The sequence below is a fragment of the Cebus imitator genome, unplaced genomic scaffold (assembly GCF_001604975.1).
Source record: "Cebus imitator isolate Cc_AM_T3 unplaced genomic scaffold, Cebus_imitator-1.0 Scaffold25, whole genome shotgun sequence".
NCBI lineage: Eukaryota > Metazoa > Chordata > Mammalia > Primates > Cebidae > Cebus > Cebus imitator.
The window spans coordinates 8,026,623-8,042,845 of NW_016107340.1; the positions used below are offsets into that span (position 1 = coordinate 8,026,623).

The 16,223-nt window shown below is 36.7% G+C and overlaps 1 protein-coding gene and 1 pseudogene across 1 annotated transcript in view; both read right to left on the minus strand.

Annotated features, from left to right (window-relative positions):
• Positions 1–620: 620 nt before the first annotated feature.
• Positions 621–774, minus strand: LOC119470264 (annotated as a pseudogene).
• Positions 775–6,143: 5,369 nt separating this feature from the next.
• The window catches only part of ST8SIA1 (ST8 alpha-N-acetyl-neuraminide alpha-2,8-sialyltransferase 1), a 140,393-nt gene continuing 130,313 nt past the window's right edge, over positions 6,144–16,223 (minus strand). The window contains exon 5 of the mRNA XM_017522970.2: positions 6,144–7,182. Within this exon, the coding sequence (XP_017378459.1) occupies positions 6,696–7,182 (487 nt within the window). The 3' untranslated portion in view covers positions 6,144–6,695. The remainder of the gene's footprint in view (positions 7,183–16,223) is intronic.

A 16,223-nucleotide genomic window follows, 5' to 3' on the forward strand; every position in this document is an offset into this window, starting at 1 on the left:
ATCTCTAAAGTGACAGAGGTACGTGAAAGAAACACATAAGGAAGGAGGGTTCAAGCTAGAAAAAGTTAAGGCACCCTCTGCCACTCCCCACTCTCACTGAATCAGCCATCGCCCTCTTCATCACGGGAGTAAATTATGTTAAGAGCTTACGTGTATGTGTGTGTGTTGTGTACACTAGAACACAAGGTAGGCAATGCATCTAAGTCAGCTGAAGTAATCATGGATACAAAAGCCTGTTACTGAAGTAATTGTGGAGGCAGGGTTAGAACCTCCTGTTCTAACTCTAGCTATGCGAGCCCACTTTCCAAGGGTGAGGGTCAAAGTGACGCTTCCTGCTATCACTGCCTCATGATGACAGGAGATCTAAATAATAATCTTATTTGGGGAATATGTGCCGAGGTGCAGATGAAAGAGGGCTACAAAAACGGGAGTGTTGCTTCACTGCGGTCAAACTCACGGGAGAGCAACCCTCTGAAAGGGACAGCAAGAGACGGAGCCTTGAGACTGTCATGGTCCAAGTGAGTGAACAGGTGCCACTCTAGTCTCTCCCTCAGCATCTCATGATCTTGCTGTCACACTGCTTCCTCTAGAATCTTCTCTCTCTCTCTCTCTTTTGTAACCAGGGAAAAGCATGAACATAGTCTCCCACTACCACAAATCATGCAGTCAACTTTCCCACATTTGGGGAGATCACAGGGGTCAGCACATTCGGTGTGCAATGAATAAGCCTCACCCTTGGAAAACCATCCATTATTAACCACAACAGCTGAATGACAAGGTATTTCCTATATTTCAGAAAGGTTCCATTCTTGAGACTGCACTCAAGGTCAACAGCCTCTTTCTTGCTTCCTGCCGAACTCTCTTCTGAGATCACTCCCAATCATCCTTTCTAATTAAAACCAAGATCTTGTCTCTCTTTTGTTTTCATTTTGGTTAAACTTTTTTTTTTTTTTTTTTTTTTTTTTTTTTTTTTTTTTTTTTTTTTTTTTTTTTTTTTTATTATTTATTTTTTTTTTTTTTTTTTTACAATTTTCTGTTTCACTTACTGTGCAGATAAAATAGACATTATCTGATTCTTAGTTTTTCTGCCTTGGATTAAATCACATCTCTTGGATGTGTATTGATATTGTGTGAAGCATACATTTTAAAAATAAACAGCTAGAGAAAATCTAATTACATAGAAGCAGAACGAGGCAGGATCAATATATTTGGATATTATTCTATAAAATTCTCAGACAGCTTGGCATCATTGATTATACTCACAGCTTCAATAGAAAAAAAAATCAGAAAGAATTTTAGCACAATGTAGAGATCAATAGAAACACAGAGGGGTGACCATAAAATATAATTTCTCTTCTGTGCTTTAAAAAGTATAGTCATGGGCTTTGACTATCTGGCAAACGCCCGCAAGTATATAAGTCAATTTATAATATGGTATTTATTCCTTATGTATTAGAGACAGAAGAAATCAGAAATGTTGGCACCAGAAAAAAAACAAATTAGAAGGAAACAGAAACATGTATTTTTCCCTTATTGAAATGATGAGCAGAGGCTGTGTTATGTTTGAATAAGCTTTTCATTCATGCACTTGTTTCAATCTCTCACCCCTAAAATGTATGTAAAAAATTCAAAAGACAAGTCTGGGCTGAGGGTAAAGCAGATGGTATCCATTTTCTTACGATAGAGAGGAAAAAAGCTACAGCGATTATGGATTCAAGTCTCCTTCCACTTGCAAAATAGAAATTTTATAGTGCTCAACCTAAATATTGTGGCCTCATATTTAGGAGTTTATAAACAGACGCTCCGGGCTTCAGACTTCCTGTGAGTTAGTCTCTAGGGCTTTTAAAGAAGCTATGTAGGAACTGGTGGACTATTTGATATCTCCCTAGCTTCAAGGACTCAGACTATCCATATGAATGAGGGGGAAAGTTCCACTTTAGAATCACTGGCAGAGCTATAACTAGGTCAGGGTGATTAGACTCTGCCACAAGACACTCAAATTTAGACAGCATGAGTTTAAGCAAAAACAAGAGTTTAAGGCAGTGTAAAATTTTGAGCTCCTCGGCAAATTTCCACACTACCTCTCTAGTCGCAATGCTACTAGCTCAACTCTGGAGCCAAGGCAGCTCTCCTGGGAGAGGACAGAGACCGACGGTGCTAAAAAGCCAAGGTTAAGGGTAGAAACGACTCTGGCCTTTTATACCCTGAGACTGTGGAGATAGGGTCATCTCCTTTCAACTTGCCTCTCCTTCCTCCTAGCACATAGTGGAATGGGGCTGCTAGTTACATTTACTGCTGACTTGATTAGAGGCTTTGACCTAGGTTGCAAGTACCTTGAAATTGTTAGTCCACTTCTACCACTTCCACCCCCGATGTGTACACAAACTAAAGTCATATACCTGAGAGTCCACCTATACGCAGGGAAGATAAAGAGAGAAAAAGCATAGTATTACTCAATCCTTACTCCTCCACAAGCTTGTCCTCAAGTTCACATAAATGTCCTTACAGCTCTTGATCTTTGGAATTCTACAAACATAGAGCATATATTATCTGGTGCTGGTGAGAAAGTATTTAGACAATGCAATGAACATTTCCTAAAGTTTTCAGTGGACTGGTAACATTCCCCTCCTCCTAACAAGGATTTGTCAGCGAAAATGTTCACAAAGTCAATATTTCAAATATAGAAACTAAAACTCTGGATTCCTGACTTTCTATTAATAATCAAAAATTATATATGATAAAGTTATAAAACTGGAATAGATAGCTGCTGACGAAAAGAAATGTTATCAATATTGTTTCCATTTTTGATCATCTATAACACTTTTGTAAAGCCTTTGACTAATCCAAGAATATATTTGGCAAATTTAAAATCCCAGGATTTTTTTCAGTTATTTTCCATTTTAAGCCATGTTGTCCAGATTGCTTCAGGTACAAGTTACATATAGCCTAAATATTTTTTTTAGCCAAGAGAAAGACATGAGACATCACAAAGCCAAACACAGTACTGTCTGAGCATGTGTCCTTTGGAATCATTTACTTCCTACTTTTGTTAAGACAGATAAAAGTGAACTGTACAGAAACAAAATCCAAGGAGCACTTCCTTAACTTCTTGTATGAGAAGTATGCAGTTTAGATGCACAATTTTGTATAACTTTTGGCAAAATACTCTATATAAAGCATATGTGTCTGTGAATCATTGTCCATATAAAAATCTTTCACATAAACATTACTTTTCTTAGTTAAGGAATGACTTAATCCTTCACCTATCTTAATTTTACTGAAGTGTGATTAAAATTACGCAGAGGCCATCCTTAGTCATGATCTTTGGAATCAATGCAGTTCCCAAAGTGAGGCTAACAAAAAACCGAAATCCTGTCAGAGTACTAACTTTTAGCCTCCCCACCCTTCCTTTTGTCCCCATGGAGCAACCTAATATTACTCACTAAACAATTTTTTTTAATTAGTCTGATGGTACAAAGTGATGGCCTCTCTTGGCAGGTGCAAAATCAAAAGTGATTAAGTGATTAAAGATTTTCTTATTGAATGTCTTTTGAGCTGAATCTTAAGGGTCAGTCATATCAAAATATAACTGACCAAATCTGGAAAAGTATCAGGCCCAATTCTGAAGGTCTTAATTTCAGAAAAACAAAGTAAAATAATGGAAGCTTATAATTGAAAGTCTTAACAATAATAGAGTATTCCAAAGCAGTCAACAGGATGATTCTAGCGAGGTCTTTACTTAGGAACACATAGCACAGTAAGGATAGAGATGCCTAACTTTGTACCACACACACACACACACACACACACACACACGCACATATACTTCTATCTAACCAACCACAGCAAAAGGCATATATGTATGGCGCACCTACGAGTTGTAATCTACCGTAAGAAAACATTCTCATTAAATTTTAGTCATACTTTGAATGCTGTGAGCATGTATGTTTACCTTTAAGTGAAGACAAAGCAGAACAATCAAAATTTCATTCTGGGCTAATCCAGGGTGTCTCAACCTTGGTACTACTGACATTTCAGCCAGGATAATTGTTTTGTTGTGAGAGGCTGACTTGTGCATTACAAGTTACTTAGCAGGATCCCTAACCCCTACTAATTACATGCTGTTAGCGCCCTCGAGTCATGAAAATAAATAATGTCTCCAGTCTCCAGACATTGCCAAATGTGAGCAGAGAGGGATAAGGAATCACCACAGCTGAGAAGAACTGGTCTGATCAAGCATCACCAGCACCGGCCATGTCTGTTTTGCCTTTCAGAAGCCACATGAAATAGTTTTACAAGTTTGTAAACTAAATGTTATAAGTAAATCTACTGCATAAATCTATCACAGGCATCATAACAAGGTGCAAAATTTTCACATAATATTTTCTTTCTTTTTTCTTTTTTTAAGACAGAGTCTTGCCCTGTCATCCAGGCTGAAGTGCAATGTCGTGATCTTGGCTCACGGCAATCTCCACTTTCCGAGTTTAAGAGATTCTGGTCCAGATAATATTTGTAATGAAACTGTGATGTATAGGCTTTGTGGAGCTCATTAAATACATTTTAACAATTAAAAAACTAATCTGAGTAACACATACATTATTATTATATGTGTTTTTTATTAAGCCTTTTACATTTTTAATGGTATACTAGTAAAAATGGATTCTTTTTTTAGGTGACTACTAAATAATAATAGCTCAAAAGAGGACGCATATTCAGTTTCACTCAAAGTGAATATTTAACAGTTTCTTCATGATACATTCTCATTACATTTTTGCTGCCATAGAGCAAACCAGTTCTCCAATAGAATTGATACTCAACTTCTTAACTTTCTAAGTAGCCACATAATCTGCATTATCAACAAGTCATATTTTAAGCACTAATTTTTATAATAACCTCAATATTTAATTTCATTTAGAAATGGCCTACTTTAATTATGTAAAAATTTTGCCAAGGACTTTGTTAGGTTGATGTCATGTTAAATTAACCCACCAAAAATACCACTCACTATTATTTTACATGGTGACATGGTATGCTAAGTTTCTACTGTTAAAATTAAACTAGAACTTTTTTCTACAATTTACCTACAGTTTAGTGACATTAAAAATAATAAAGAAATTAAGTTCTAGTGTCTCATTTTAGCTTAAGACATTCCAAAGCATGAAGACAATGAGAGGCTTTCTTTACCTTTCTCTGAAATGTAAACACGTTTGGCTACTTGTAATCTGTCAGGGTTTTTGTTTTGTTTTGTTTTCTTTTGCTGTGCATCAAAGCTGGTGTAACAAGCTGTCTAAGTAGTCCCACCTGCTACTAAGGAAATAAATAGCTACTAATTCACATCTCTTGACTTGTACAAACTATACCTTTTGTGACCATGCTCAACACCAGGCCCGTTCATGAGATTTTAGGTAAAATCAGGATGAGTAAGACAATTATGCTTATTCCGGGTAAGCATTTGGGGGTAAGACTCGCATCTCATGCTGCTATGGGAATATGTACAGCAGCCAGTGAGCTCAGTTGTCTTACAGCAGCATGTAATGGACAGCACATAACACATTTGTGACTCTCCAACACTGGTTACAAATTTTTGCCATACAAGGTCGTATGAGTTCAGCTTTCATAGTTGCACAGTAACGAGCTTTGCTTAACTTTGCATGTGTGTATGTATGTGTGTCTACATGTATGTATATGTGCATTCTTGCACATATGCATACATGTGCTTTATCTTGCAGTGAATATACCATGGTAGATAGAAAAGGGATTTGTCTTCTGGTCTGTCTTCCGCAGAGACTAAGCTTTCCATTATTGTGCTTTACTGCTTTTCTGGGCTTTAAATTATGAAGACAATTATGCCAATTTACAAATAAATAATGCACTCATACTGGTAGTCTTTTGCACTAAAATAAAAATGACAATGCAAACAGGCTTACATAATGCAGACCTAAAATTGGGTTTATGTCCTAAATTCTGAGGAAGAAAAGTGGCTCCTGTTATCCAGACTATGAATCAACACAGTCTAAATTCAACAATGCTTTACATTGTCTATGTAAACTTGACAAAAGAGGAAGGAGCAATTCTTACGCAAAATTTTAAAAATAGAAGGGAGCTACAGATAATGTCGACATAGCTCAACAAATCACAATTACCAGGAATAACATTTTGTATCTTTATTACTGAGGAAGGGATGTTTTTATATCTACCCACCCATTTCCCCTAAAGAGGGCAAAAATAAATAATAATTTTTTTTAAAAAACCTACGGTTCTAAAACCAGTCTTAATAAGACAGGTTCTTATTACCATTATTAAGCCAGTTTGTGTTGACAATCAGCAACACTTTTACCACAACGTTTTCTTTATTCTACCCTGATTAGTTCCTCAGCCCTAACAACTCGAGTCTGTCTTGTTTTTGAACCGCATCTTCTAGATTTGAACCATGTGCTTTACCAACAGCATTTCACCAGCATTTTACTAGTTGCAAATCTACCATGTGCTATAAAATATTTCATAGGCTGTTCATTTCTTATTTGTTTTCCAAGCCAACACTGAAAGTAAAGTTTTGCTTGGGTCTTCATTGTTCCTTTCCTGTTTTTCCAAGTGGCCCGTGCAAACCCATGAAACAACTTAGCCACTCCCTCTTGGAGTCACATAGAAAACCTAACAAAAATACCCTGGTTCAGTCCTTTCTCCTTCCGATGTCCCTAGGAAGTGGGCTGGAGTAAGGTGTCCTCACATGGGTCCAGTTGCATTCTCAGTGCACCGATTTTATGAAGATACCAGAGTTGGAGAAACTCCTCGGGCATGGCATGGAAGCCAGAAAAGGGTAAGACGTTATCATAGTAGTGGTGGCTGATGGGCTGCTCATGCATATTCACAGAGAAGGGCCAGAAGCCGTAGATGGCCACCTCTTCACAGAGACCCAGAGCTGCGCTCACCAGAAAAAGTCCTGTGGACAGGCGCTTGGCATGGATTCCTCTACTTTTCCAGAACTTTCCAATGCTACGCAGAAAGTTGGGGTTGGCAAACAGCACTGTTTGATTGGCACCAACATCTGACAGTGTATAATAAACTCGCAAAGATGGCTCTGTTCCTGTTTTCATAGAAAAGGCAGGCATGTAGATGTAACTGTGGTTATAGATTTTCATGTTGTCCACAAACGTTTTTCTGGACCACAGCAGGTTCTGAAACCTATCAAAGAGAAAAAATGGTTCAATTAAACCTAGAGAAAAAGAAACTCACTAAAATCCACTCTGTTGTCTTCTGATGCCCCTGATAGTTCAAATCTTCTCAGTGAAACATATGAAAAACACTTTATTTGTATTTAAAATCCTCCTTGAACTTATCAATGATCTCCCAACAAGTATCCTGGCTTTTTCCCTGACCCCAACTTCTTAAAAGCAGTTAATATTCTTTAATGGGGCTCCCTCTGAACTAAAATGCATTATATATTTGTTCTCTTCAGGAATGTTTTTGCCTGAAATGTAAAATGGTTTAATTCTCATAAATTCACAAAGGTTGTTGGCTGAGATTTGGGGTTGAGGCTGTTAGGTGGTCTAACATAAGCACAGGACTGGTTTCTCCATCTGCAAATCAAAGTAATCACTTCTGAGATAACTCTCCCCACTGAAATTCTATGATTCCATAAGTATTCAGATTCATTAGTGCTACAACTATAAAATTACAGGGAAAAAGAAGAGCTTGTTACTATTATGAAAGGATGCAGGGAGTTGCCCATATTGCTTGCTCCGAAGAACTCTACTTTCCTGTGTTCTTTCAGTTTGGATTACATGAAATTCAAGTGCAGTTGTAGAAACAAAGATACAAATAAATGCAATATAATGTTCTAAATACACTGTTGATATTTGTATAAAGTACTATGGAATACAGATGAAAAAAATAATTCTGCCTTGAAAGAGGGAGTGTAGTTCAAGAAAGCAACAGAGTAGAAATAACATTTAAATACACTTCTTATACAGAAACATCAGAAAGAACAGCAACTAAACTCAAAGGGACACTTTGGTTATAGGCAAGAGTGCACAGTATACTGAGGCAATGACAAGAATTCCCTGCCCCTAGAATGTGGGAGGTGCTAATGGCGGGGGCAGTGGCTGAAGACAAGGCACTCTTCTTCGAAAAACCTCTTATGTCTGTCTTGTTTGTTTGAACATCACCCTGTGGCAACGGGAAACCTTCACAGCAGTGACTATTTACAGCACTCATGACAGCTGTCAGTCTCTGTTAAAAAAAGGTACTCTAGTAGAATAGAAGATAGCCTTGGAAGAAAGAGGCTGGTAGCCTGGAGACCAGGTAAGAGGCTGCTAATATACTGAAGTAAAAAAAGAGGGACAGACAGAGAGGGAAGGAGAAATAAGGGAGAAGAGAGAAAGATAGGAAAAGGCAACGAACTAGACTAGGGCTTTGCAACTTTTAATTCCTTTCATAAGGGAAGCTACCCATCTTGGGTTATGTGCAGGTGGAGCAGCAGCATCAAAGAATGAACTGAGCCACAACTAGCAGAGAAAAGTCTGGCCTGACACGTTGGCAGGCTCATCATAATTATGTGAAATTAAAGTTCTGAATACACAAATCCACAGGATTGTACATAACAATCAGTGTTATTTCCTCTGCCTGCACAGAAAGGTATGTTTCCCAAGGCCAGAAGGAAGGGAAATGTCTCAAGTTTTCTTCATGTCCTGATCCAGTAGCCTGCTTCATCAATTTTCCGTGGGCTCTGACAGAGAAGTAATAACAGGGTCTTTAGGTAGAATCACTTTAACTTAGAAGAAGCCATAGAAGCACATTCAACCATACAGTATCTGGAGCTGGGCCAGCCCCTCCAATACAAATTCCTGCTTCCCAACTTCCAAGTGGGCTCTGCTCAGCAACTATTTTCTTTTTTCCGTTGCCCACCCATATCTTCCACCGTCTTCCTAAAACACCAGTGCTTTCCCAATCATATAGACACACTGTGCAGATAACCTCCTATTCCATTTCAGCCATTGGTTCTCATACTTTAGTTAGAGTAACCCAGAGACTTCACTAATATCATAGCTTCCTGGGTTCTGATAAGAATTATCCAGGGGCTGAATTTTAACCCAGCACTCCTAGGTAATTTTGATACAGGTGGGACATAGTTATTTAGAAGATCAAAGCATTAGTGTAAGCTGTCTACCTTTCTGCATCCATCCCTCATCACCTTTTTCCTTACATCTTCTGATGTTATCCCTGCTGCCACTCTAAGAAGTGCTCCATCTTCCCCTTTGTATCTTGAGACAAACTGTTTCACATTTCCTAAAGAATTCATGTTCTAAAGTGGGTCTCTCCTCTTTAAAAAACAAACAAACAAACAAACAAATAAAAACTTCGACCTCTCCATCTCTACTGAATTATTTCCTCTGTCTTCTAAATATGGTTAGAACTTTCCCCTTTAGCTTTACTAAGGTATATTTTACCAATAAAAATCATGTATATTTAAGGCATGCAATGTGATGTTTTGATATACACATACATTATGAAATGATTATAACAAGTAGGTTAGAACTTTAAAAAACTCTTCTTAATATGCCCACACTGTTCCCAGTGCTACATTCTCATTCTCTCATTTCACCATCAACCTTCTAGAGCACTTAGGATACCTCTATGGCTTTCCTTGCTTGCTTCCATTCCCTCCTTATTCCTGTACAGAATGGCTCCCATTTCACAGGGCTCTCCTGGCTGCTGAAACATCCCTGTCTCTGCAGTGGACTACATACTAGTGGAGAATTATACCATTTATTAAGTGATCTCAGCTGTTGTTGTAGCTGCTGCGTGTCAGCCTGTTCTTGAAACATAAAATGCTCTTCCAGTTCCTCTTGTCCAGGACAGAAGGATCTTCCAGGTAGCACGCCAACAGAACAAGAGACTCCGATGACGCCAGCTTCAATGATGGTGCCACCCAGACAGGGAGAGGGGCATGGCACATTCAACTGCGGCTTCCAGAGGTTTTGAAAAAGAAGCCTTTGGGGGCCCAGCTTCAATAAAGTCAGGATGATTAATTTTGCGTTTTCTGTCTTAAAGCCAACTGATTAGTCTTGAAGGGAGTAGTTTTCCCTCTCTTATTTTTCACTTTGAAAAGGAACACACAGCTTGAATTTACTATAGCCCTAATTTTATTGACACATTATTTTTACCTCTCCCATTCTGCAACAAATGACATTATTATTTAATAACTTGATACAAGTCAATAATTGTTATGGCATACCAAAGATGTTTAATATTATCCTGATCAAGAGTTTCATGGGGTTGGTATTGAATTTTATTATATCATTACAAAATTCAACTGGAATTAGAAAAGACGGGTGTTCCAGTTTGTCTCTCCAGCTTCATACTTAGCTACTCCTCATGTCCTCACCCTATGATCCAGCCATCCCTGTGTGAGTATCTGCCCACAATTTTTATTGCACAAATAGATTCATTTTTCCTGACCTAGTCATCGCCCGGGTGAAGCTGTGCCTATAAATCAAGACCCAACTTAAGCTTTTCTTTATTAACCTTATTCCTTCCTTCCAACTTAAGCTTTCAAAAGTTTTCTTTGAATTCCTGAATAATAATTGCTCATAGTCTCCAAGACTATGTACCTCTTGAAAATGAGAGACACGTCCCATTCATCCTTTAATTTTTACAACCTCGCTTAGAATATTTGTGTACTATATGAATAGAAAACTATTAAATTTTAATTTAAAAAAATAAAAAGAAATCAGACCAGCCTATGAATTAAGAATAAAAATGAAATCAGATCAGCCCATAAATTATTAAAATATAAATGATTAATTTATAATCAATATGGGCATAAAAGGAAAAACAAAAACAGAATGGAAAGCACAAAAATATATCACATTTTACAAAGGAATTGAATATGTGATAATGCAGACAAAACCAGTAAAATTTTTTAAATTACTTAATAAGCAATGTTGAGATAGCTAACAATTTGAAAATCCAAGAGGGAATAGATTCATACTTCACGTGACAATTCCTAAATAATTTCATGATAAGTAAGATAAATATTTAAAATCTAGCCAGCACAGTGGCTCAAGTCTACAATCGTAGCACTTTGAGAGGTCGAGGTGGGAGGATCACTTGAGGCCAGGAGTTTGAGACCAGCCTGGGCAACACAGCAAGATCCCCATCTCAATAAATAAATAAATAAATAAATAAAATTTCTTTTACCAAAAAATCTCTAAAAAAAATCATGGAACTTATCAGACATTTGTAAAATATATTCCGGCAAAGGAAAATATTGACAAAATTGATTATGTCATGATGTAAAATTTCATTACCATGAAGAATAAGGTAACTAAAATAAAAAGGAATTATTCCAAAAAATATTTACGGTAAATATGACAAACACAAATTCATATCAATAAACTCAAGTCTAAATATATTGATCCATTGATATGAAAATGGACAATTAATCTAGAAGTAATTTCTATTAAAAATGTTAAAGTGTTCAGTTACAGTTGCAAGGTGCAAACTGAATACAAAGAGGAATATTAATAGAATAGAAAGAAACAGAATAAAGGGTAAGGGTCCAGCTCTCACCTCCTATGAACAATCTGTAGAAATAGGAGAAAATAGGTTTAAAAAAAATCCATTCTGAAAATAAAAAAGAAAGCAAACCCTCAGTGGATGCTGAATCTAGGTTATCTCAAAAAAACAGAAAGTTTACCAAAGGAAACCAGAGCATGAAGTAGCTTATTGAGAATTCCTCTAAAAGGCAGCAATAGCAGTGCCCTATGCCTGGAGGCAGGAGAAACTAGGGAACGTGGTGTCTAATAGCAATCAGCAAGGTTATGGTTCAGATTATGGGGTAGCAGAGAAACCCAGGTGGACTGAACTCTAAAATCCTGCACCAATCAATTATCACTGTGTATATGGAAGGAGGTGTCAGTTTCCAGGCAGGAACAGTGGGTATGTATCCAGAGAGCTGGCTCAGCCCAGGGAAATGGAATTCTCAACTCACAATATCAGCAGTCAGGCTTATAGTTCCCAAGTGGAATACTGACACTGAATAGGCCAAGGAGAAGACCTACAACCAGTGACATTTGGGAACTGCCCAAGAGAAAGCAATGTTGCCACCTTCTCGACCCACACCACAGTGAAGCCCACCTGTTGATAGGTGCAGTCTCTGCACAGAGCTTCTAGTCACCAAACAAGAACAGACAGCCAAGCTCAGAAGACACTGATGGATAGCATCCAACACGAGAGCTTAGAGCAGAGGGACTCAGAGGAAACAAAAATCATTCAAGGGGCAGATGAAAACTCTTAAACAACTATAATTAGTTTGCTTACTCCTTCCTATTCATGAATATCACATCTGGACTAGGATGATAGAAAAAGCATTTAGGTAATAAGAAAGTGCTGCTGGCAATTAAAAAATATAACAAATGATGGATTTGGGTAAAGGAAAGCTCCAGAAAAATAGCTATACAGTAGGCCTAGAAAACCATCAATCAGGTTTGAGTAAGAGAAAAATACAGCTCCAGATGAATGTCTTGACAGAAACAAACAGTGCCCCAGATAGACTAATGTGCAGCAGTGATAAAAGAGCTGAGGCTCTCAAAGGAGTCCAGAGATGGATTCGTGGCTGCTGCATGGAAAGGCTCTATGCTCTCTTGGAGAAAATTTAAACTTGAGCAGGATATAAATTCCTGTAATAAGCTTTTTATCTCAGATGTGAACTACATTTAGTTAGGCACTGACTATTGATTTGATTGTGATATAACTGGATTGAGAGGTCAAGAAAGTATAAGTTTATAGGGTACACAGCCATGCTGTGAGGAGCACATAAAGAGAACTCAATCTATTTTTCCATAAGAAACCAACAGACAAGTTGAAATTTTAAAAATTGTAATTAGGCATGTTGTTTTCACATGTGAAAAGGGAGAAATCAGCTGAAGAAGTTGAAAGGTATAGATTTCTTGGAACATAACTTGAAGGAGTTGGGGGTTCTGAGATAGGAGATTGCTGCTTTTCACTTTGAGCTTTGTCATATGAGTTAATTTTTCCATGTATGTATATTATTTTGGTAACAATAGAAATTTAATTTTTTAAATTATAAAAAAGGTAAAACAATTTATATTGACTAAGTGCATAAGACTACCAAAATAATAATAATAATAGTCAAGAAACTTTATGTACCTAATATGATAGTTTTTAAAAAATATAGCATAAGCCAATAAAAACTACGGATAGACATTCACAAATCCACAATCATAGTAAATCTTCAATTTAAAAATATACTGTTTAAAACACACAAAATAGAAAATTTCTAAAAATGGTCGCAAATTATGTTACAAAAGAAAAATCAATAATAAAACAATTATCATCAAATGGGCCAGACTATCTGATTGAAAATGTAATAAAATGAGAAGTCAAACACACACACACACACACACACACACACACACACACACTCTGCACTAGAAAAAATTGTTAAAACATATTTCAATTATGTATATAAGGGGAAATCTGTCAATATTTGAAGATGTTATAATTACCTATCTAGAATATACAAAACAACCAACTGAAAAATTGTTTATTGGAGCCAGTAGAGTCTTAGGCTTTTCAGCCTCCCTACACAGCAGGAATCATATATTAAAAGAATATCATAAAACAAAAATTTCATTGTTAATAGCAACAAAGCCCCCAAACACCTTGAAATAAGCCTAAAAATAAACACAACATTTTTATGGAGACAATAATAAATATTGAAAGATGTCTCCCCAAATAAATTTGTAGGTTAAAATCCAATCACAACAAAAATACCAACATTATTTTAAAGTCAAATTTGAAAAGATAATTCAAACTTTGCATGGGAGATATAAATTATTATGTATACTGACAATAATTTTGGATGAAAGGATAACACAAAAAACTTAACTTACCAATGTCAAAACTGATTATAAAACTATAGTAATAAAAACAGTATGGAACTCATGCAAGAATAAACCACATATGATTGAACAGGAGAATGAGTCTAAAAATGTACCTAAGCATTTTTGGAGATTTCCCTTATGCTAAAAGTAATATTTCAAATAAATTCATAAAAATCTACCATTCCATAAATTGTACTGGATCTACTGGCTATCCAATAATAGAAAATAAGATAAATTCCTACTTCACACTGTCCAGAAAATTAAGCTCCAGATGGAATAATCATATACCATAAATTAGAAGAAAATAGGGGAAAATGTCTTTAAGACCTTTAGGACACAAAAGACATTGTAAACATGAGGCAATTCCTTAGCAAAATCCATTGAAAAATGTTAAATGTGACCGCTTTAAAATTAAAGTCTTCCACAAACATATTTTTAAAGAGACAAGCAGCAGATTGGGATGAAAATGTTTACAACATACATGACAAAGGATAAGTAGGCAAGATACAAATGATAGAAATCAATAACAAATACGGCAAATAGCACAATATATCAAGACAGTAGTATCCAGAATACAAACAATAAAAATTAATAACAAACGTGCAAATGTCGCAATGGGTAAATGAACAACGATGTAGAACTGCCAAGTCTGAGATGAGAAAATTCAAAGGGCCAATATGCATACTAAAATATACAACCTCACTAAGCATTCAAGTTATAACAAACTATAGCAAAATAAGTTTTCCACACATCTGACTGGTACAAATTAAGGAAACTGATAATAGCAAAGAAATCTGTGAGAAACAGGCACTTTTATGCTTTAAATGGGAGTATAAATTGCTACTGACATATTGGAAAGTGATTTTGCATTTCAAATATGCACACCTACTGACCCTGCACTTCCAGTTCTCAGCTGGTGCCTTTGATATTAGCAGGGCACCATCCATTACTTCTTTTAGATCTTGACTCAAATGAAAGCGCCTCATAGAAGCCTTTACTGCCATCTACTCTCTCATTTTTGTTTTCTTTCTGTGTATTTTTTACATCTTTGTTGTATTTTTAAAAAATTTTCTTTCTTAGATGTGTTTTATATATACATCTTTACTGTCTCTGTTATATTTCTTCTATCATACATAATATTATATTACATATGCATGTCTTCATTTATGTTTGTCTCCTCTTACATGTACACCAGAAGGATTATTTTGTTTACTATTAAATCCTCAGAACGAAGAAGGGTGCCTGGTACGTGGCACTAAGTAAATATCCATGAACGTTTGCTGGAGGATGCAGAAAATTGGAAACCACCTGAAGACCACCACTAGTAGAATGCCAAATAAATTATGTTATATCCATATTAGGATACACAGCAACTTTTTAAAATGACACAACTCTAATTTATGTTGAAATGGAAATATTTGCAAGACAAAATGTCATATAGAAAAATGAGGAAGTTGCAGAATTATTCCTGCTATTTGTATAGTGGATTATCATACATACACATCATAAAAGATAAAGATAGAAATTTTCTATAGTTACGTGTATGTATGTAAATGCATGGGAAAATGTTGAAAGGATACACATAAAGCTGAAAACAATGGTTACCTTCAGGGAGAGCAGTGGCATGGAGGTAGTGGTAAGGGTCTCTGTGTAAAATAACAAATTCAAAGTGCTTTTTCTGTTCTCACTCAATACCAATCAACACAGAAAACTTCTGTGACCTATCTGTGGGTTTTATCCCCCACACACCAAACAAGCAATCAGTTCTACAGTGGACACCAGCTGGGTGTCTTCCAACTCAATTTCAACAATATCTACCTAGAGATAGTGTCAGATCCCACAAGACACCCCTCAATCCCTTAGACATCAGTTGCAAGTCGGGGCCTCCAGAACTTCTGACCAACTGGCTTCAAGTTGGGGTTCCTGCAATCCCTTCTTTATGCCGGATTAATTTGCTAAAGTAACTCACAAAACTCAGGAAAACACTCACATTTTCTGGTTTATTATAAAGAATATTACTGTTAAGTTTAGTCTAAAGCTGCCTCTTTACATATTTTAGGTTCAGCCTAAAGATTTCTCTGTACACGGCCGGGCGCGGTGGCTCAAGCCTGTAATCCCAGCACTCTGGGAGGCAGAGGCGGGTGGATCACGAGGTCAAGAGATCGAGACCATCCTGGTCAACATGATGAAGCCCCGTCTCTACTAAAAATACAAAAAATTAGCATGGTGGTGCGTGCCTGTAATCCCAGCTACTCAGGAGGCTGAGGCAGGAGAATTGCCTGAACCCAGGAGGTGGAGGTTGTGGTGAGCCGAGAT